The 18,929-nt window shown below is 32.5% G+C and overlaps 5 protein-coding genes across 10 annotated transcripts; 2 read left to right on the forward strand and 3 right to left on the reverse strand.

The window, feature by feature from the left end:
* Positions 1 to 27: 27 nt before the first annotated feature.
* LOC124438794 (ninein-like protein) lies at positions 28 to 8,501 on the reverse strand. Of its 2 annotated transcripts, XM_046988997.1 has the most exons (25): positions 8,338 to 8,501; positions 7,906 to 8,094; positions 7,319 to 7,415; positions 6,863 to 7,255; positions 6,645 to 6,781; positions 6,435 to 6,581; positions 6,080 to 6,158; positions 5,977 to 6,010; positions 5,735 to 5,807; positions 5,437 to 5,521; positions 5,318 to 5,369; positions 5,098 to 5,238; positions 4,689 to 4,980; positions 4,512 to 4,604; positions 4,173 to 4,437; positions 4,074 to 4,106; positions 3,763 to 3,992; positions 3,479 to 3,699; positions 3,035 to 3,413; positions 2,564 to 2,955; positions 2,035 to 2,488; positions 1,147 to 1,326; positions 912 to 1,082; positions 690 to 848; positions 28 to 611 (listed from the first exon to the last, which is right to left on the reverse strand). In XM_046988997.1, the coding sequence occupies exons 2-25, from the start codon at positions 8,083 to 8,085 to the stop codon at positions 408 to 410; spliced, it is 4,491 nt and encodes a 1,496-aa protein (XP_046844953.1). In that variant the 5' UTR covers positions 8,086 to 8,094; positions 8,338 to 8,501; the 3' UTR covers positions 28 to 407. The 2 variants fall into 2 exon arrangements, with proteins under 2 accessions (XP_046844953.1, XP_046844954.1); XM_046988998.1 differs by lacking the exons at positions 2,035 to 2,488; positions 2,564 to 2,955.
* A 194-nt stretch (positions 8,502 to 8,695) lies between these two features.
* Positions 8,696 to 12,923, forward strand: LOC124438991 (KIF-binding protein-like). 3 transcript variants are annotated; one of them, XM_046989183.1, is made up of 12 exons: positions 8,696 to 9,375; positions 9,450 to 9,706; positions 9,798 to 9,938; positions 10,068 to 10,174; positions 10,238 to 11,469; positions 11,537 to 11,642; positions 11,706 to 11,758; positions 11,877 to 11,946; positions 12,235 to 12,314; positions 12,380 to 12,470; positions 12,521 to 12,672; positions 12,740 to 12,923. In XM_046989183.1, exons 1-5 carry the CDS (start codon positions 8,882 to 8,884, stop codon positions 10,925 to 10,927), a joined length of 1,689 nt encoding a protein of 562 aa, XP_046845139.1. In that variant the 5' UTR covers positions 8,696 to 8,881; the 3' UTR covers positions 10,928 to 11,469; positions 11,537 to 11,642; positions 11,706 to 11,758; positions 11,877 to 11,946; positions 12,235 to 12,314; positions 12,380 to 12,470; positions 12,521 to 12,672; positions 12,740 to 12,923. The 3 variants fall into 3 exon arrangements, with proteins under 3 accessions (XP_046845139.1, XP_046845138.1, XP_046845140.1); XM_046989182.1 differs by having other exon boundaries at positions 12,546 to 12,672; XM_046989184.1 differs by lacking the exon at positions 11,706 to 11,758 and having other exon boundaries at positions 11,805 to 11,946; positions 12,546 to 12,672.
* Positions 12,924 to 13,396: 473 nt separating this feature from the next.
* On the forward strand, positions 13,397 to 15,218 carry LOC124439263 (FAD-dependent oxidoreductase domain-containing protein 1-like). 2 transcript variants are annotated; one of them, XM_046989486.1, is made up of 7 exons: positions 13,397 to 13,666; positions 13,741 to 13,970; positions 14,033 to 14,127; positions 14,216 to 14,355; positions 14,431 to 14,682; positions 14,752 to 14,859; positions 14,923 to 15,218. In XM_046989486.1, the coding sequence occupies exons 1-7, from the start codon at positions 13,481 to 13,483 to the stop codon at positions 15,175 to 15,177; spliced, it is 1,266 nt and encodes a 421-aa protein (XP_046845442.1). In that variant the 5' UTR covers positions 13,397 to 13,480; the 3' UTR covers positions 15,178 to 15,218. The 2 variants fall into 2 exon arrangements, with proteins under 2 accessions (XP_046845442.1, XP_046845443.1); XM_046989487.1 differs by lacking the exon at positions 14,752 to 14,859.
* Positions 13,502 to 17,584, reverse strand: LOC124439262 (F-box/LRR-repeat protein 6-like). 2 transcript variants are annotated; one of them, XM_046989485.1, is made up of 13 exons: positions 17,355 to 17,584; positions 17,095 to 17,260; positions 16,819 to 17,017; positions 16,621 to 16,752; positions 16,442 to 16,549; positions 16,289 to 16,363; positions 16,136 to 16,213; positions 15,972 to 16,060; positions 15,819 to 15,894; positions 15,669 to 15,755; positions 15,415 to 15,560; positions 15,193 to 15,344; positions 13,502 to 13,798 (listed from the first exon to the last, which is right to left on the reverse strand). In XM_046989485.1, the coding sequence occupies exons 1-12, from the start codon at positions 17,527 to 17,529 to the stop codon at positions 15,209 to 15,211; spliced, it is 1,467 nt and encodes a 488-aa protein (XP_046845441.1). In that variant the 5' UTR covers positions 17,530 to 17,584; the 3' UTR covers positions 13,502 to 13,798; positions 15,193 to 15,208. The 2 variants fall into 2 exon arrangements, with proteins under 2 accessions (XP_046845441.1, XP_046845440.1); XM_046989484.1 differs by having other exon boundaries at positions 13,502 to 15,344.
* A 92-nt stretch (positions 17,585 to 17,676) lies between these two features.
* On the reverse strand, positions 17,677 to 18,905 carry LOC124439266 (calcium load-activated calcium channel-like). Its single transcript, XM_046989489.1, has 7 exons — positions 18,774 to 18,905; positions 18,576 to 18,653; positions 18,441 to 18,500; positions 18,322 to 18,368; positions 18,189 to 18,256; positions 17,974 to 18,118; positions 17,677 to 17,907 (listed from the first exon to the last, which is right to left on the reverse strand). The coding sequence occupies exons 1-7, from the start codon at positions 18,832 to 18,834 to the stop codon at positions 17,821 to 17,823; spliced, it is 546 nt and encodes a 181-aa protein (XP_046845445.1). The 5' UTR covers positions 18,835 to 18,905; the 3' UTR covers positions 17,677 to 17,820.
* Between the last annotated feature and the right edge of the window lie 24 nt (positions 18,906 to 18,929).

An 18,929-nucleotide genomic window follows, 5' to 3' on the forward strand; every position in this document is an offset into this window, starting at 1 on the left:
TGAACAACGCAAAATTTGTACAACTGCTCAGGTTTGCTCTTCTGTTTATTATACGATTTATATTATACATAAGATTTATACGTAAGATTTATATAAGATTTATACTACACAACATATACAAAGACACAAAATCATTGTCATTGCCATACATACAACAAGAACCTTGGCTTAGGGGATGATGATGTCGTTATATTTCAACCCCAATTTATAGAGTACACTACTTATCTGTTGTGTTCATTTGAATGGAATGCAATAAATGGAATTCCACAGCAAGAAAGCCTGGAAACTATTGAATGTCGTGTATGTTCTAATGGGCATTTGACATATGCCGTGAGTAAAAGATTACGTTACTCCAGTATCAAATATTCCTGCATGGCAACATATCTTAAATGTTATACAATCGTTGATCAAGCAAGAGCATTTGCACCACAAAGTTTGGAAATAATTCTCTGTAATGCACGTTTCTGTTCCGTAAGTTGTCTATTACTTTTCTCTGCTTTCTTCTGCATGGCTTCGCTTTCCTGCAACGTTTTTGTCAATTTTGCATTCTCAACGTAAAGCTCCTGGATTAAATTGTCTCTTCTTAAACTTTGCAAACGATGTTCATCCAACTAAAAACAAAAAAAGATCAATTCATAAATTCAACAAGTATTAGGTAAAGAAACTACACCAGTATATTTTGCTCTGACTTGTTTATTGAGTTCAATCACATGTTCATCTACAGAATTCTGTGCTTTCTTCAGTCGAAGTTCAATGTCTCGTTTATAACGATCCATATTTCGGACTTTTTCTTCCATGGAAATTCTCATGTCTTCCAGATCTCGACATTTCTTTGCTTTCTCTTCAAGCTAGGAAAATGGAAATCGTTTCATAACCTGTGGCAATTTGCGTAATGAAACATGTCCACCTACCTTTTCGTTCAACGCAAGTACTTCAACTTTTGCATCATTTAGTACTTTCTCTCTCATAGTTCGATCAAGTTCGTTATTACGCAATACTCCATTCAACTGCTCCTTAAGTTCAGCAACATCTCGATTACATGCAGATTGCAAAGTGCTCATTTCAATACGAACAAGTTTGACCTGTAAATAATTACACGTTAAGTGTAAGTAATAAATGAAAAGCCAACTTTATTGATTTTAAAACCTGCTCTTTCTGTTCTTTCAGTTCTTTTTTGTCGTTGTCATTTCTACGCCTAAGATCCAAAATTTCATCTTGTAAATTTGTATTTTTTATGTTTAATTGGTATAAAGAGTTTTCTAAAGACTTTTTTTCTTTTTCCATTTCTTCGACAGTTGACTCGAGTGAGTAAAGTTCTTGTCTAGCCTGAAATGAAAATTTATAGAAGAGTTAAAGGAAATGCTGTTACAACCCTCAACAGCAATTTTAGTTTAAACTAATAATCTCGTGAACATCACTCTTTTGCACATGCTACTTAAGTTTCCCTTAATGTAACATCAATTCCCCAGATGTCCCATACGTCCCCCAGATGTCTCATACGTCCCCCCTGATGTCACATAAGTCCCCCAGATGTCCCATACGTTCCCCTGATGTCACATAAGTCCCCCAGATGTCCCATACGTTACCCTTGATGTCACATAAGTAGCCCTTCATGTCACATAACTTGTGTCAAAATAATTACATCTATCTAACAAAAAAATTTTCTTCATTCATCATCATCTTACTTCGCTTCGAATTCCGCGATTTATAAACATTTTCATGTTTGTTATTTATAATTAAGATATATAAAAACATAGTTGTATTCACAAAAACTTTGGTTTGGTAATGTGTGATTATAAGGTCTGTTAATTAATTAAATTGGATTATTTTAAATGAAAATCAACAAAGGAGATATATTAAAAGTTTATAGTTTATTTGACTTTTCAACGAGAATTACGTAAATTTTATTACTTTGTCTAAAATAACAATTATAACATTTATTACTCAATATGACATATTTTTAAATTTTGGTTATATGCAGTTTATTAACATATTTTCTCAATGAAACAAACGTTTCACTATCTTTCCACAAACCTTTTCTGTGAGTTGCATTTTCTTATATTTTTTATATAATGTGTCTCGTACTTCATTCAACTCACTCTTCAAATTCCAATTTTCTCTCACCAGCTCTCTATGTGACAAGGATCCTGCTCTGTAAACGATTTTTTGCTTTTCATTTTTCATGTTATTTAATTTTGTTGTAAGGTTGTCATTTTCAAGCGTTTTCAACGTTTCAATCTCTAGTTCCAGTTGTTCCACACGTCTATCAAGACCCACTTTCTTATGAAGCATTTCCTGATTTTCAAGACGCAGTTGCTTTATAGTTTCTTTAAAATATTCTCGTACCGAGTCTTCTTCCGTGTCGACTTTCTTATCGTTCGTCAGGTTTGTAACTTCATCTTTTAATGAAATTATTTGCAGACGCAAACATTCAATATCATCGTCTTTTTTATTCACTTCACTGAGCAACAAATCTTTTTCATTCCACCTTAAAGAAACCACGACTAATTTTTAAAAAATCGCATTTTTAAAGCTCAACAGAACAGCCCAACTTAGCACGTACGTTTTCAAAAGCTTTGATGCAGCAAATTCGTGGAGTGTACGTATTTTTATTATTTCGCTTTGCAAATTGAATACTTGTTGAGGATCGTCCTTGTTGCTCGTCTTCATTTTGTCATCATTGAGCTCATTTTCATCCATAAACGTTTGAAAATACGACGTATGACGACAAAAATCATCTTGAAGCTTTCTCTTCACGCCATTTTCTTCTGCGTTTAATGCCACGTATAAATCTCCAATCACTTTTTTAAGTGCCAACTTTTCGCTTAAAAAATGTTCTTGAAGCTCCATTTTTTCACGTAACAATTTCTGATTAAGTTGTTCTTCGTAAGCACTACTTATACCAGACAGTTGCTCTATTTCAGTAACATGTCGCTTTTCTAATTTGCATTTTTCCTGCAATAGTTCATGCATAGTAGCCTAAATTAAATATATCTAAGAAAACCTGACAGATAGCTAATAAGTATTTGTATACCTGTACAATTTCATCTTTTTCAGCAGCAAACCGTTTTTCAATCTCATTCTTCTCGTTTTTAAAGAAAGATTCCAACTGTTGTTTATCATGATGTAATGTATTTATAACATCTTTGAGATTCTTTATTTCCTCATGTTGTTGTTGTTTCACTTTCTGTTGTTCATTTTTGTAATTCTTTGTTAGCATTTCAGCTTTTTTTTCACATTCTACTTTGATATCATTTTTCTCTTTTTCTGCTGTTTGAAGCAATTGTTGTTTTTCATGATGAAAAGTATCCTTATTATCCTTGATTGTCTCGAGCGCTCCCTCATACTGTTCCTCTAGAGCCTTATACTTCGTTGTTAAATCAAGCTCCAACTCATCTTTTTCACGACTCAATCTAAACAAATTATAATTAACAAAAAACATAACAAGCTCTCAACATTTGCTAAAGGATGACTTTACCTTTGCTGTAATTGATCCATTTCAATGGTAAACTGTGACGTCAAGTTTCCTAGTTCTTTGTCAAATCTTTCCTTCATGTCATTGTTTTCAGAGTTATTAACACGTTGCATTGATTCGATCTCAAGTTTTAAATTTGCGATTGTCCTTTCATAATCACGTGCCGTAGAAATATTTTTTTGTTCTAAATCTTCACGTAGATTTACTTCTTCGTCGCGTTGTCTCTGCTCAATCCAACCAAATAATCAATGAATGTGATGTGAAAAAATAAAGACAGAAAAACTTACCGTAAAATGTTCCACATCTTTTTGTAATTTCCCTATCAGTTCAGATTTCTCAAGCAAAACCGAATTTTTTTCTTGCAAATCATTCTTCAGCTTTTCAATTGACGTTTTTTGTTTTGTAATTAATCCATCTTTTGACTTGATGTTTTGTTCCTGAAGTATTACAGTAGTCTCAATATTTTTTAATTTTCTCTCGCTTTCATTTAATTGCTGGCCAAGTTCTTCAATCGTTTCTAGGAATGTATAAAACAGTTGCAATTGACAATGCTCAGCAACCCTCTGCAAATTAAAAAATTCTATAATTAAAGACTTACTTTTGTGCTCGCTATCAACAGCAGCATTTTGCTCTACAAAGAAAATGAAAATTAAATGCAAAAACATCAAAATTATTGCGCTACAATGTAGCCGCTTACCCTCTCCGTTTGACCCTCCATCACCGCTGACCCTTACGACAGACGACTTGCCATCAATTACGTCAGATTCATCCGATGAAGTCAATCCATCCTTGTTTCGTTTTATTATAAGAGGTTTCGTGTAGTCGGAGAGAACTGAGCCCACGCGAGTAATCCGGTCAGTGGTCCGTCTACGATGACTTCGGTTGCGCTTCACATTTGATTTTGCCTGAGATTTCAATATTTCGACCTCATTCTTAAGTTCATCGTTCTCGTCTCGCAGTTGCTGAATGAAAATTCGCGCCAAATTATAACAATGTATAATATGACAAAAGTTACCTCAATAAACAGTCTTCTTACTCTATTTATGGCTTCTATCTCTTCTATTCCTCTACTAGCATTCTGACTTTGTAGCACTTTCAAATTGTCTCGTTCGTTCACCACCTCCGCAAGCTGTATTTAAAAATCATGATGAGGGTGAGAAAAATATCGACGCAATATTTGTTTTGGAAATAATTTACAACATTTTAAGAGAACCTTCTTTGTCAGACCCGAGGATTTTTCAATTTCTTTCTCTAATCTTGAGCGTATACGCTCGTTTTCTTCTACGATATCCTGTGTTTCATTAAGGGTGCTGTTTAGTCGACCAATTTCTTCTACTTTTTCTCCAATCTCTTGTTTTACACGTGACTCAAAAGATTTATACTGCTTTAGTTCCCCTTCCAACTCTAGAATTTTTTTGGAATAAATGGTAACAGCTTTCTCATGCTCATCGCTAGTCTTTTGCTGGAATTGTTGTATTTTTTCTTTAGTAGCCTCTTCTTGTTCTCTTTAAGAAAAAATTGCATGAGTTGAAACATGTCAGCTAGCTAATTCATTTCATGTTGCTTAACAATATGAAAATTTTGCGCTATTTCTAACAATACTTGACTGATTAGAATCTCACTTGATTTTAAGAGCAAACTGCATCTCCAATTGACGTGTGTTTTCCTCGCTTTCTCGAATCAAAGACGATTTTTCATTTGCCAGATTTCTACAATTTTCTAGTAATTTGTCTTTTTCAATCTTCGAAGCTTCCTCTTGGTTTCTATTCAACGTCATATTAAACGGGTTTTTGATGTTTTATGATCAAGTAACTCAAGTAACGCCTTCTCACACTACCTTACCTCAGATAAGAAAGTTCATGTTTAAAAATACTAATAATAGCTTGGCAAACAGCTACAAAGAAATCAAAATATAGTTTATCAAACAAATTCAATAAAGTTTAACAATCCAATTTCCTTACAATCACTTTTGTTGACTACAACAGACTCCAGATTGGCCGCTAGCTGCAACAAATTAACTTTTTCTTCACTGTCAATTTCCATGTTCTAAAAGAAAGGGAGAGTAGTAGTTAATTTTTAAGCTCTTAGTAGATAAACGATATTTTAGGCTTCAACGAGCCTAATTTGGCTTGAAGAGCTTAATTTGAACAGCATTTTGTGTGAAAATTTTTTAATGACTATCGTATACGTCATGAGCATTATGTGACAAAAAACTAGCTTCAATTGTTGTATACTAAAATTGGTTAAATGAAAGTCAACCTCTAATATGTGCAAAGCCTCTGTGTTTTCTTGAGAAATCCACAGTTCACGAACATTTTCAACTTTCGCGAATCTAAATCGTAAATATAATAAATCAATATGAACAAAAAGCTTGTGAGAGAACGAACAATGTTGGTTTTTCTACACTTTCTACACTATTATTTATAAGTACTACCTTTGTACGATAAAGCAAATGACGACAGTCGTATGGAACTACTGTATATGTATCAAAGTGTTCTTACCCAGTATTCAGTGGATCAAGAAGGCTAAACAAGCCTGTAAAACATTAATTTATTGCTTAGCCAATATCTAAACACAAAATATCACGAAAAAATTCTATCTTACTTCCTCCAACAGGCTGCAATGGTTTTGATAAAGTTGACGTTAATGGTAAATCTCCAGGTTGTAAAGCAACATTGCTATCCTAAAATATGACACTCCATCATATAAATCTGATGACATAACTGTAGAAAAACTCTAGAGTAAATTAGAATTTTCAGATTTGTTCATAATATTCTTGGTGATGATGTTTGTATGTATTGGTGGTGATTAAGACAGGTGTGAGGTATTAAATTTTTCATCTAAAACAGCTAAAATGGCTATTGGTGTAAGAGCTTGTAAATGAGAGGGTATAAGGCTAAAATAAGAAACTTGTGAAAAGTTTTTTTTAAACATGATATACACACATCAGAAAACTTACATCAAAACTATGAATTAATCCCTCGGAATAACTTGGATCAGATTCATGACTCTTGTCTCTTGCTATAAACAAACCATGAAGAAACTCTTCAAAACTAACTTGACCATCACGATTTTCATCAAGTTCATCAAACAGAAGAGATAGCTCCTACAAAATTTATATACATTAAATAAAATTATCTATTGTCAAAGTTTTAAAGTTAATATCTACTTCTTCCTCCATGTTTTCCATTCCAATGTGTTCACAAACAACAGAAAGCTCATTCTTGTCAAGAAATCCATTTGCTCCTACATTAACATCACTCCATATTTGCTTAAGTTGCTGCTCTTCATTTGGTGCTGCAAAGTCTATCAGGAATGATAATTTAAATGCTACAAAATATCCATACATAATTAACAACAACCATTGGTAAAGTTTTATATTCTTACTTGAATGTTCATTGGTCCATTGTTTCATATTGTTACTAATTTCATCACTTCCTTCAACAATCCCTTCATTTGATGAAGCTACAAATCTTTTACTACTTACTGAATCCTGTCTACTATTGATTGACTCTACATTTTTGGGGGACTTTCTTTTTTGTAGCTTCTGATTGTCTGCATGACTACGATGCTGTTTGTTACTTTGGTGGTTATTTTCAAGTTTTCGATGCTTTTCCACACTTGGTTTTATGTTTGGACTTTTTGGCTGACTACAAGTGATGCTTTCAACATCAGCTTCATCTTGTGTTAAATCTTCATCATGACACTGTAAGTCAACTGGTCGAGATCTTCTTCCATATCTCTTCTCATTTACAACAATCTTTGGTGGAACTTCACTTTCTTCAAATAAAATTTGAACTCATAAATAACTAATTCTCTTCATTTTAACTTTGCACATGATACCTTGTGCAGGTCCTTCCTCACTACTAGAAATATCAAGATCATCGATAACATGAGACAGAACCACAACAAAACCCTCTTTAAAATCTGCAAAGTTCACCTACCAAAGAAATTAAACATAACAAAAATCATATTGTGCTGCAAAAAACATTCAATTAATAAAAATTGAACAATTTGTTATAATTCTAATTTTTTACAAATCATAGACATCAAGTTATTTGGCATGCATTAAAATTTTCATTAATTTCTTAATGCTGGATTTATTAGAATAGTGACCAGGGATATACCAGGGAAGCAAATTCTTCTGGTAAATATTAAAGCCCACCAGAGTGCTTTGAAAAGAGTCATTAAATACTTGTAACTTAATATTTTAAGTTTAATATACTATTCAATAAATATTTCTTCATTCATACATATATTCTTGTATTTAATGGCTCTTTTAAAGCACTTTGTTTGGCTTTAATATTTATTATAAGAATCTTCATTTATTAAATGAAATACTTTTGTAGCAGTAGGAAAAATCATCAGTTCTACATTCATTTCAAAACAAAATTAATTGTTTTCGCAGAAAAAAAGTTCATTTCACAAACCTCTCTATCCTTTTTGTTGCCCAGCAACTGAGACAAAAGTTGTGGGATTTGATCTTGAAGTTGCAATTTTTCACACAAATTGATCAAACCTTGTTCATTCAAGAAACCATTCCCTTGCACATCACAGCTATCAAATACCTCGCGAAGTTGGGCCACGTAAATATCCTGGTCTTCTTCCATATCAGCCGACTACAGTAAAAACAGCAATGTTTACGTATGTACTTTGCTATGTAACATATTTTCAATGTACGAAACATTTATCACTGTAGAGAAGTTCACCATAATAAATCAACAAGTAAAATTTAAAACTATCATTGATGAAGCATTCTTAACAACTTTATATCTTTTGGATCATATTATTTTCAAGAAGAACGCCACGTCTATGTACTAAACATGTTGCAGTCACGCAGTGCTCACAATTCACAACCTAACCTCCAATTTGAACAAAGGCTTCAGGATACAGATTTGAAGTTCTCAACTGAATTTTTCATGAGTTTTTTCTAAAAGAACTGTTTGTCTTTAAGCTTTTTGTTCATCTCCGAGTACCTGTCCTTTAGTCATCATTAATGCATTCCATGATTATCATGTAACTAAGTACATCCGACATCCCCCATTGGGAACTCAGCACCCCCCGGATTATTAATTTTTGGGGGAGGAGAGACCAGTGAACTGTAATATAAACACAGTTTATTACAGTTCACTGGGAGAGACCTGAAACGGGAATTTCTAACCATTTTTCTAATCTTGACTGCCGGGGGGTGACGGTTATGATGTAAAACGACACATGATGGAGTTTGTTTGTTAGTTACTTGCATTTTAAAAGTAGAATAATCATTAAAGCAAACTTCTTACATTCAGAAAATTCAAGAAATCTGATTAGCTAATGCCGAACAGAAAAATTTTTTTGGCTTGTTCAGACAATTCATAAATTATATCTTGGTCCCCTTCTGTTTTGACTTTGTTTATCAAGAAAAAAATGGCTGCTGAATCAAATGTCAGCGAGGAGTTGAGAAATTGGTTGGAAAACGAAGGACGCACACGTTTCGTAGAAGCAATGAATTTGTCAAATGAGTGTGCAAAAAGTGATCCAGACAACGAGCCTCACAAATCTAAGTACGCTGCAAGAGAAGTCTTGTTAGATCTAAAAGATAAATTGGATTCATTTGGTGATGTTGATTTGAAAATTCGTTCCCTTCGAAGTGTCGTTATGTATGAGCTTGCATTAAACCACATAGAGACTGACGAAATCAGCACTGGAGAAGATTATATCAATACTATTATGAAGGATATAGAAGAATGCAAATTCAACCCAGATTTTGGAGTGGTAATGTTGAAATGTTTACAACAACTTGGTATGATATGGAATGAACGAGGAGACTTTGATAAAAGTTTACTTAATTTCAATAAAGCTGAAATTTTTTATAATAAGTATAAAGAAATGGAAGTCAATTTACCACTTAGTGCAGAAATGTAAGCTTTATTCTATCTTTATTTAGCAGTTCATGTTCCCTGTTTATACCATAATATTGTTTTATTTTGAATAGGCTGTTTCAAGGCAAAGATAGCAGCCAAGATATTGCCATTGAATTTGAAAACTTGCATACTTACACGCTGTTTTACTTGACACAATTATTCAAGAACAATAACGAATATAGGAAGTCCGCTGAGTACAGTCATAAGACATTACAACGACAACTGTCTACAAAGCAATATGTTCCTGAAGACTGGGCACTCCATGCTGCAACATTATCTCAATATCATATCGTACAAGATGATTATGTCAGTGCTAGACATTGTTTAGGTACGTATGTTAACAAATGTCAAGTTTGAAAGTCTTGTGATATTAAAGTCTTGTGATAGTACTAAAGCAATTAATCTTGTTGACTGTTTAGCTGCAGCAAACCAAATTATAAATGAATGTGATGTCTCAGTATATAGTGAAGAGAAGAAGGAAAAATTTTGTGAAACTAAAGCAAACATTCATCTTTGCTGGAATAAATATTGTTTGAATTTGTTACGACTCTCAGCAGAAAGTAAGGATGAATGAAAAATGTGAGAGGGTTGTATATGTTGAAATTTTACTTGCAATTTGAAGTATCATTCACAGTTTTGTGACTCTGTTCAATCCAGGAAAGCTATACATTGTTGTCTTGTTTTTGAAGATCAATCTGAGATAAACAACAACAAGAATATCATGCAATTTGAAGGTGTTCAGTTGTCTACAATAGAAAATGAAGTGCCTTTTGAAGCAGTGAATGCTTTTGAACAGGTAAGGTTGTTATGACTACTCATAGATCATCTCATATTGCATCATACTTCACTTATTTTCCAGGCTCGTCTTTTGTTTCTTGCTGGTCAACAGTATCTGAACTTGGCAAAACAGTTTTACAAACTGGATGGTTATGTTGTCAAATATGTTGAAATAATACAAGACCACAGTCAACTGTTCAAATACTTGTCTGCATTTGAGGATGATTTAGAAAGGAAATGTAAGATGTACAAAAGAAGAATTGACATGCTTGCTCAAGTATATACTGAATTAAACCCCCAACATTACTTATTGATTTGTCGACAGTTGATGTATGAGATTGCTTCTATCTATGATGATATGGCAGATTTAAAGATGGAGATTGTAAAAACATTCCATGGTAATAAACCATCACTTCACCAAATACACAAAATTAACTCCCTTCATGAAAATTGCGCAAAGTATTTTGCAAACTTTATTCATTCATTCAAGCAAAATGGGAGATTACCAGATAAGTTTGAAAGCAATGTACTTCGAGTCATTTTATTGGCTCATGTACATCTTGCCCGTGCATACACAAAGCAAATTTATGCTACGACAGAAGAAACCTTAAAGATGCAACAGGCTGCACTGGATTTGTATAAATATGTTGTTGATTATTGTGATCATAATGTTGAGGCTGCAACCGTATTTCACGATGAACTCATTGCTTGTAGAGAAATGGTCGATTTAATTCCCATGAAACTAGATAAAATTAGTCAAACTAAGGTTTAATAGCTTTATCCATAATTGGAATGTGTGAATTGGCTTGTTAATTGTTATGAGTATTTAATATTTACAATGTTTTTATCGTAGTTTATCGTAAAAGAATCAGTCGTGTTTACAACAGTAAAAAATGTTAAAGAACCAAACTTCGATAAAAGTTAGTTAAAGTCAAATAATTGTCACAACAACAATTATGTACTCAAAGCGCACCGACTTTCACCAAAGACCAATTGATGGTTTTCTTTACCAACACAGTAATTATATGTTTAATATTGGCGAAAGTATTTATCGAATCTTGGCATGTTTTGTAATTTATTGACGTTGACAAGATTATGCTGTTACAAAATAAATCGCAAATTTTCCAACAATAATACGTTGATACCAGAAAGATATCGTTCTGTCGTGAAAACAGCAAGAATTTTAAAGACCAAACAATCATTAACTAAAGAATTTCTTTATGGAATATCTCCATGTTTAACTGCTTTGCAGGCTAATCGAAGAAAATTTCATATTGTTTACTGTAACGAAGATGTAATGGATACAAACTCAAGGTTCATTTGATATTAAATTAAGATGCATTTACTGCACCACACCAATTACAACATAATTATAATTTAGACTTGAGTATAAAATGATCAAAGCATTGGCCAAGAAAAGAAATATTACCTTAAAAACAGTCTCCAGAAAAAGAATGGATGAACTTGCAGGAAATAGACCACATCAGGTATCACAAATGTATATCAAAATGGGAAATCACGTTTTAATTATTTCTCATTCACTTTAACAGAATGTTATCATTAAAGCTAGCAACCTTTCATATATTGATTTACAAAATACCGGGTGAGGTTAAAGTTGACATCTTTACTGCATGCATTCCATTGATTAGAATTGTCATTTGGAGGAACAACTTTTTGCATGATAGTGCTTGGTTTTGGAAACTGATTATGCACATATATAGTGATTTCCTACCAAGAATGAACACGAAAAAGGGAAGAGCTGAGATTTGGCTGGTTCTGGATGGAATACAGGTAGTTTATTAGTGAAACAAAGTGTTGCATATTTTATAAAACCAAGGTAACAATATTATAGTATCCACAATGTAGCTTGAAATCTTCTATCTCCATATCAACCTCAATTGTAACACTCCTATCAGTTGAACATGTTTGATAAGCATGTATTTGATTAATAAGAGTACAACCCATATCATGCACACAGTTTTAAAGGTTTCATTTGTAATCTATGACACAACAAGTTAAATAAATTTTCATAAATGAGTTTTTGTATGTTTACAAGGTAATCTACCAGATTTCTTATAGGATCCTATGAATATGGGAGCCATATTAAGAACAGCATGTTTTCTTGGAGTGGACAAAGTCATTGCTGGTAGATATAATAGGTAAATTATTTTTTTGCAACACTTACCAAGTTACATTATGGTAATGTCCAAATTTATTGATTTAGTTGTGCTTTGACACCAGTTGTTAGCAAAGCAAGTGCAGGATGTATGGAAATGCTACAAGTCTATTCAACAAACATTGTTCAACTACTTGAGGTTAGTCAAGTCCATTTGGTTATTGAAAAAGTATCTCTAACCTTCAGCAGGTGTCCTTGAATGATTTCAAAATAGCTGAGCAGAGTCAAATGTGAAGTTTATGCAACAGTTCCTCCAAATTTTACTCCACAAGATCCAAACTGCTCCATGGTTCAAGTCAATCAACAGTTGAAACTTGAAAAACCATCTTTGCTAGTACTGGGTTAGTTAGATTATTCAGAGCTTTTGCTTGTAGGTGAGAGACATAACTGACAAAAATATTTCTTAAGGTAATGAAGGCAAAGGATTATCACCTGAAATCTTGAAATTATGCACAAAGTACCTGACTATTTGTAATCAGAGCAATAAAATGCAGCACCTGGATTCTTTAAATGTGTCTGTTGCAGCTGGTACATAACAAGTCAATATGCAGCAATTGTACAAAACAATATACAATATTTTACCGATGTGTTATTTCAGGAATCATTATCCATTTTCTTCTGATGAACCATGTGGATGTCTCGAGAATAAATTCAAACACAGCGCAAAATAGATGAAGTTGCATTGCAGCAGAATCAAGGGTAGTGTTCAGGGCATAGGAAGTGTTGGTAAAATGAACGTGACACTTTATACATTGTCGTGACTATTCAGTCTTTTCATAATTTCGTAAAAGCACTATTGCTAATGCGCATTTAATATAAACGACAAGTTTTTTCAAAATAGACATGTTTCGACATCTCATGATGCCATCTTCAGTATGAGTGAAATAATAAGTGATACAAGGTTTATATAAAAGTAATATGATACATAAATTACAACAATAAAAAGGAAATTAAATTAATGGGGAGCGTCCGAGCGTATTAAAACTATTTATAAAACTAGTTTATAATACGCTCGGACGCTCCCCATTAATTTATCTTATTTCCTTTTATTGTTGTAATTTATGCATCATATTACTTTTATATAAACCTTGATTCAGTCTTTTGTTGTTCTCAAAAACGATTGTCCATGTCAAATGACTCCTTTTAACCATGAAAATACGAAAACTGCGATTTGGATTATTTTTTTCATTAATTAAACGAAGCTTTTCTGTCGACAATGAAAAATCTTACGATGTTGTTATAGCGGGAGGAGGTTTGATGGGTTTAAGTGTTGCGTATTTCTTAGCAAGGAGAATTACTCCTTCTAGTGTTTGCGTGGTAGAGCGTGATCTTCAGGTATTTTACATAATCTTTGTTCATGATCATTTTCTGATGTCTTTTTTTAACACGTACACTTTATTTTGGGCCAGTTCAAGCAAAATTCGTCCGTAAGATCTTGGGGATCCATTCGTCATCAATTCTCGATTCCTGAAAACATTCAAATGTCTCAATTTGGATTTGATTTTCTAAAAAATTTGAACTGTTATCTTGGTAGTGAAAGCGAAGATTTTGTAGACGTTCAACTTAAATATGGAACGTACTGTTTTCTTGCATCTGAAAGTGGAAAAGCCGTATTAGAAGAAAACATTGAAATACAAAGGTGTTCGCGTGCAATACATTGCAAATATATCATTGTGACTAAATATATTGTCACTTTTCTAGGACAGAAAACGTTAATATATCATCCTTGTCAAAAGAAAAATTATTTGAAAAATATTCATGGTTGAACACTGAGGGAATTGCCATTGCAACTAATGGTATGAAGTTTCCTTAAGTTACTTGTGTTTTCTTTTCTTTCTATAAACTAATGTTATAGATATGATGTATATTATTCATGATGAATAGTGGACATAGGAGAAGGTTGGTTTGATCCTTGGTTATTGCTTACTCATCTCAAGAACAAGATTTGTTCTATGGGAGTCCACATAATTGAAGGGGACATCATCAGTTTGAACATGGAAGGTTATAAAATAAGTGATGCTGTGGTAAGACATGTTTTTTTTACAAAATTGATTAATCAATGCCCTGTTTAATGAATATGTGCCTCTGAATTGTTCTAGTTGAAAAAACCCAACAATGAAATAATAAAACTTAATTGTGGTCATTTGGTAAATGCAACAGGTGCCTGGGCAAACTCTTTATCACATATGGTTAATGTTGATCTTCCAGTAAGAGCGTCAAAACGAGTCACCTACGTTGTTCATTGTCCCGATGGGTTCAATGATCCAGTATTGTTGTTTGATACAACTCAGAATTTTTATATTCGACCAGAGTGTAGTAAACACTACATTGTAGCATCTCACCCAGAAAAGGTATGGTGTATATACATATGACAATATTGAGTATGACTGACAATGTCTTATATGTTACATGTTTGATAGGAAGAGTATTATGATGCCAATCTAAATTTTGATGTTGACTTTGAATATTTTCAAACAAACATTTGGCCAAAGTTAGCCTATAGAATCCCTGTATTTGAGAAACTCAAGGTACTTAACTATTATCTATAATATATTTTTTTCATTGTAAACAATGTTTCTTTCCATTTATAGGTATCTAATGCTTGGGTTGGATATTATGATTACAACATTCTAGATCAAAATGGTATTATTTCAGCACATCCAGAAATTGACAATTTTTACTTTTGCAATGGCTTTAGTGGCCATGGTTTGCAGCAGAGCCCTGCTGCAGGTCGAGCAATTAGTGAACTTATACTTGATGGACATTTTACAACACTTGATCTTTCTCGCTTTTCATTTGAAAGATTTGAAAACAATGACTTGGTAATGGAAAATAATGTAATATAATGTTTGAGAAAATACCTTAAGTATAAGGACCTCATGAAGCAGTTTTGAGATTTCTCTTCATTTCTTTTATGTCATCTTCATGATGAAGTTGTTTCTGACCACGATTTATTCCACGACATGATGTCAAGTTGAGCTCACTTAGACTATGGCATTTCTTGAGAATAATTCTCAAGAAAGAAAATTTTTCATTTGTAAAACCGTGGTCCTTAATTTTTTGTATATAAACTAAGATGTTACCTTAGTCCATTTGCTGATATTGCAGTGCCAGAGAAATCCAGTTTGGCAAAAACTTTATTCTGGGCACCAGTGAGTAGATATTGCAATGAAGCATCACTTAAATTTTTACACCATGAAACATCTAACTCTTTAAGACTTTCTTGCCACTTAAATATGAAAATTTATACATGAATAAATTTTATGTAGAGAATGAAGTGTTAACTGTAGCTCTAGTAACATTAGTTCTATCTAGTAGTAACTATAGGTCTGGTAACCTTAGAATTGATTATTTTAAAGAGATCAGTCCATGACATCTTGCATCGTGATAATAGTAACTGTTCCAATGCAACCACTGGTAAACTCTAAAAACAATACAGTAAAGTTAGGTGTCCTTCCAGACATATCATAATTTATACTTAACGTACAGCAAACACCATATGAGTTATTTTTTCACATCCTCTTAAGTCAAGTTGTCTTAACTTGCATGAGCTTTTCAGTAATCTAAAAGGAAACATAATATTTCTTGTTTTGTATTGAAAATGTCAATATTTCATAACATTCTATAAAAAAATTAAAACCTCAGCAATAGATTGTCATTTATGCCATCTCCTTTATTGAGAGTTGCTAAACTCAAGAGTTCCAATTGAGGAAACCCTGAAGATGCCACCTAGAAGTGATTCACAAACATGAATTTATATATTTAAGTAGGTTGGATTTTGTCTTTGTTGCCTTCAGTACTCACAATTTCTTTGTTTGACACAATTGATGGCATTAATGATAACTGGGATAGACGTAATTCCTGAATATTTGGACAAGCTACCTGATGAATACAACAGCTAGTATTCATTAAGATTGGCAATAAAAACCTTTTTTGCCCAAAAATTGCAGTAAGTACCTGTAACCTTTCAACAGAAAATGTTGAGATGGATGTGGATGAAAGATCCAAAATTTTTATCTGATTGCAATGGCACTAAAGATTGCAAATACATGTATACACAATGATCTGAATACAGAAACCCAAGAGTAAAATTGAAAGAAACACACTAACCTCTATAGCCAATAATACAGATGAGCCAATTAAGTTATTAGCCAAGACAAGTTTCTCCAGTTGAGATCCATTGTCACATAATATTTTTTTAATAGTTGCTCCATTCACCTGAAATGAACTAAAGCATGTGAACCATTGAAAATATTTAGAATCTTCATTGATGATGGTCATGCAATTACATTAGTGGCAGATAAATCGACTGAGGTCAAATTTCTGCATGACTTTGCAACATCTAAGATGGTATTTGAACCAATTTTCTCACATCTTGATAAATCAAGGGTGACAAGTTCCTTGCAATGCTCTGAAATTTCCTAGATAAATGTAAACAAAATTTAAGTTCTTAATAATGCTTTTTATTATGTTTACTCTATATTTACTTGCAACCCAGAGTTTGTAAGCTTTGTCCATCCTTTTAAACTTAAATCTTTTATATTGTTGAGCATTTTTTTAGCCTTCATAAAATATATTGTTTCATCGCATGCTTTAGATGAATTTGACATGAAAGAAAGATCTATTGAACACCAAAGTGAAGAATGTGATGCAACGTCCCGCCATTTGTGGCATACTCTTGATAATCTAAGAACACATTAAAAATTTTTTAACTCACACTTATATCAGTACCAGTCTGTACCAAAAGATAATATTATATCTACCTGGCCAAAAGAGGCACACAAGAACCAGAGGACACAGCAAGTAAAAAGATTTTGTAAAGTATTTCATTTGGTATCAAATGAGACCAATTCAAAGATGATTCCAAATCAGAAAGCTTGTGACTGCAATCACTTTTAAATTTCTTTTTTGCCAATGGATATTTTGAGCCTAGAAGATGTATTTAAAGAAAAAGAATTTTAAAAAATACAATATACGCCTCAACTTACAAAAGGTAATTCATCAAATCAAAATAGCACAAAACCTTTTTTTCTTTTATCATTTCCAGAAAATTGTTCATACTCTTCGCAATCGCTGTCATCGGACGGTAAGCCTCGTAATGACTGACCAAATGTTAGGCAATTATACTGGGTAACGTCTGCACCCATCATATACTTTTTGTTTCTGCATTTTTTGGTTTTTCGTTTGAGTTCAGACATTTTAGTTTTCAGACTTTTCACAATCAAAATTTCTCACTAAATTTCAATGTTGAACTTTCACCTTTGACGATGAAATTGACCTGATATATAAATATTACATGAAGTTGCCAACTTCATAAAAAAGAGTTAGCATGCACAGTTGACAAATTACCTTGAATGATTTACATATATATTGAAAAGTATCATGTTAATGGAGAGTAAGAGAAAAAAGCAAACATTTTGTCTATTTTATAAGATTTTTGGTTGAAAGATAACTGTAAATAACTTTAATTCAATGGTAAAGTTAATCATTTATTTACTAGAGGGAACAGGGTTCAAAAATCCAGGTGCTTTTGTCGCTGCTCTTGATGGTGCAAAACCAAGAATCTTTTGAATATTCTAATAAACAAACATAAAATAAATAAATATTTTTGTAATTACAATACAAAATATTTAAAAACATACCTGTCTGATGGACATTGTGCATAAAATATACAGAAATATAAAAGAACAATCAGTGTAGTCTGAACCATGAAGATTACGATGTGATAAACCTTGAAACCATGATATAGGTACAAATGGAAGCTTTGCTACAACTCTTCCATCAAATCTATGGAACCAAAAGATTGTGATTAATATATACATGAATTGTCTGTAAATTCACTGTTCTAAATCCTTACATGGAGTTGAACATTCCCATTAAAGCAGTAAAAGTGAAACCAATAGCAAACATAGATTTCATCTTCACCTATTTAATATGACATTTTAAAATTTGGATCAAATGAACAAATCAAGTATTCAATCAGAACAAACCATTGACAAATCTCGGTTGTTGCTCTTCAATTTCTCTTCAACTCGTTCTAATTTCAACAAACATAAATAAAATAATGTCAAAAGGATAATTCCCTCAATATACTAAAAGCCATTCCCACCAATTTTCTTCTTTTGTCCTCCAGACATATCCCCTGAAGTACTGTCTTTCTTCCTTTCTACTAAACACCACAGAAAGAAATTGAGAAATTTTAACAAGTTGTTTTAGATTAATATTATTAATGTATTTTTCTTACATTTCTTACTGTGCTTCTCTACCTCAGATTTTAATTTTTTGTATTTGTCTGTTCTGTAGACTAATATATATGTTATTCCTGTAGAAAATACGAACGGCATTTATTGAATGTTGATTCATTATTCGTGTGTAGAAGTTATAAGTTACAAGGAAGTTAAAGTGTTACAAAAATGTTGTAAAAACAAAAATGCAACATTACCTTCGGAAAGAAGAGCAGTAAATACAGATATACATAATATTAAAATGGAATCTGCCAGCATTACTTTTTTCAATGTCAAAAAAACAGGAAAAAGATGTAAAATAAGATAAATAATCAACAAATTTCCTTTAAACAACTATTGACTTGAATTTCAAC

The sequence above is a fragment of the Xenia sp. Carnegie-2017 genome, unplaced genomic scaffold (genome assembly GCF_021976095.1).
Source record: "Xenia sp. Carnegie-2017 unplaced genomic scaffold, XeniaSp_v1 HiC_scaffold_19, whole genome shotgun sequence".
Classification (NCBI taxonomy): domain Eukaryota; kingdom Metazoa; phylum Cnidaria; class Anthozoa; order Malacalcyonacea; family Xeniidae; genus Xenia; species Xenia sp. Carnegie-2017.

What these genes read in the sequence shown, in the direction of transcription:
- LOC124438794 (XM_046988997.1), bottom strand. Translation starts at nt 8,085, where the DNA reads ATGGAAGAAGACCAGGATATTTACGTGGCCCAACTTCGCGAGGTATTT. An exon ending in TGAGGAAGGACCTGCACAAG is followed by an intron (nt 7,256 to 7,318) that starts GTATCATGTGCA and finishes TTTTATTTGAAG; the next exon opens with AAAGTGAAGTTCCACCAAAG. An exon ending in TGTAGTCAACAAAAGTGATT is followed by an intron (nt 5,370 to 5,436) that starts GTAAGGAAATTG and finishes ATTTCTTTGTAG; the next exon opens with CTGTTTGCCAAGCTATTATT.
- LOC124438991 (XM_046989183.1), top strand. Translation starts at nt 8,882, where the DNA reads ATGGCTGCTGAATCAAATGTCAGCGAGGAGTTGAGAAATTGGTTGGAA. An exon ending in GTTACGACTCTCAGCAGAAA is followed by an intron (nt 9,939 to 10,067) that starts GTAAGGATGAAT and finishes TTGTTTTTGAAG; the next exon opens with ATCAATCTGAGATAAACAAC. An exon ending in CAGTGAATGCTTTTGAACAG is followed by an intron (nt 10,175 to 10,237) that starts GTAAGGTTGTTA and finishes CTTATTTTCCAG; the next exon opens with GCTCGTCTTTTGTTTCTTGC.
- LOC124439263 (XM_046989486.1), top strand. Translation starts at nt 13,481, where the DNA reads ATGAAAATACGAAAACTGCGATTTGGATTATTTTTTTCATTAATTAAA. An exon ending in AATTGCCATTGCAACTAATG is followed by an intron (nt 14,128 to 14,215) that starts GTATGAAGTTTC and finishes CATGATGAATAG; the next exon opens with TGGACATAGGAGAAGGTTGG. An exon ending in TAGCATCTCACCCAGAAAAG is followed by an intron (nt 14,683 to 14,751) that starts GTATGGTGTATA and finishes CATGTTTGATAG; the next exon opens with GAAGAGTATTATGATGCCAA.
- LOC124439262 (XM_046989485.1), bottom strand. Translation starts at nt 17,529, where the DNA reads ATGTCTGAACTCAAACGAAAAACCAAAAAATGCAGAAACAAAAAGTAT. An exon ending in TTTCTGTTGAAAGGTTACAG is followed by an intron (nt 16,214 to 16,288) that starts GTACTTACTGCA and finishes TGTATTCATCAG; the next exon opens with GTAGCTTGTCCAAATATTCA. An exon ending in TTAAAATAATCAATTCTAAG is followed by an intron (nt 15,561 to 15,668) that starts GTTACCAGACCT and finishes TTCATATTTAAG; the next exon opens with TGGCAAGAAAGTCTTAAAGA.
- LOC124439266 (XM_046989489.1), bottom strand. Translation starts at nt 18,834, where the DNA reads ATGCTGGCAGATTCCATTTTAATATTATGTATATCTGTATTTACTGCT. An exon ending in TACTGCTCTTCTTTCCGAAG is followed by an intron (nt 18,654 to 18,773) that starts GTAATGTTGCAT and finishes TATTTTCTACAG; the next exon opens with GAATAACATATATATTAGTC. An exon ending in ATGGGAATGTTCAACTCCAT is followed by an intron (nt 18,119 to 18,188) that starts GTAAGGATTTAG and finishes TTGGTTCCATAG; the next exon opens with ATTTGATGGAAGAGTTGTAG.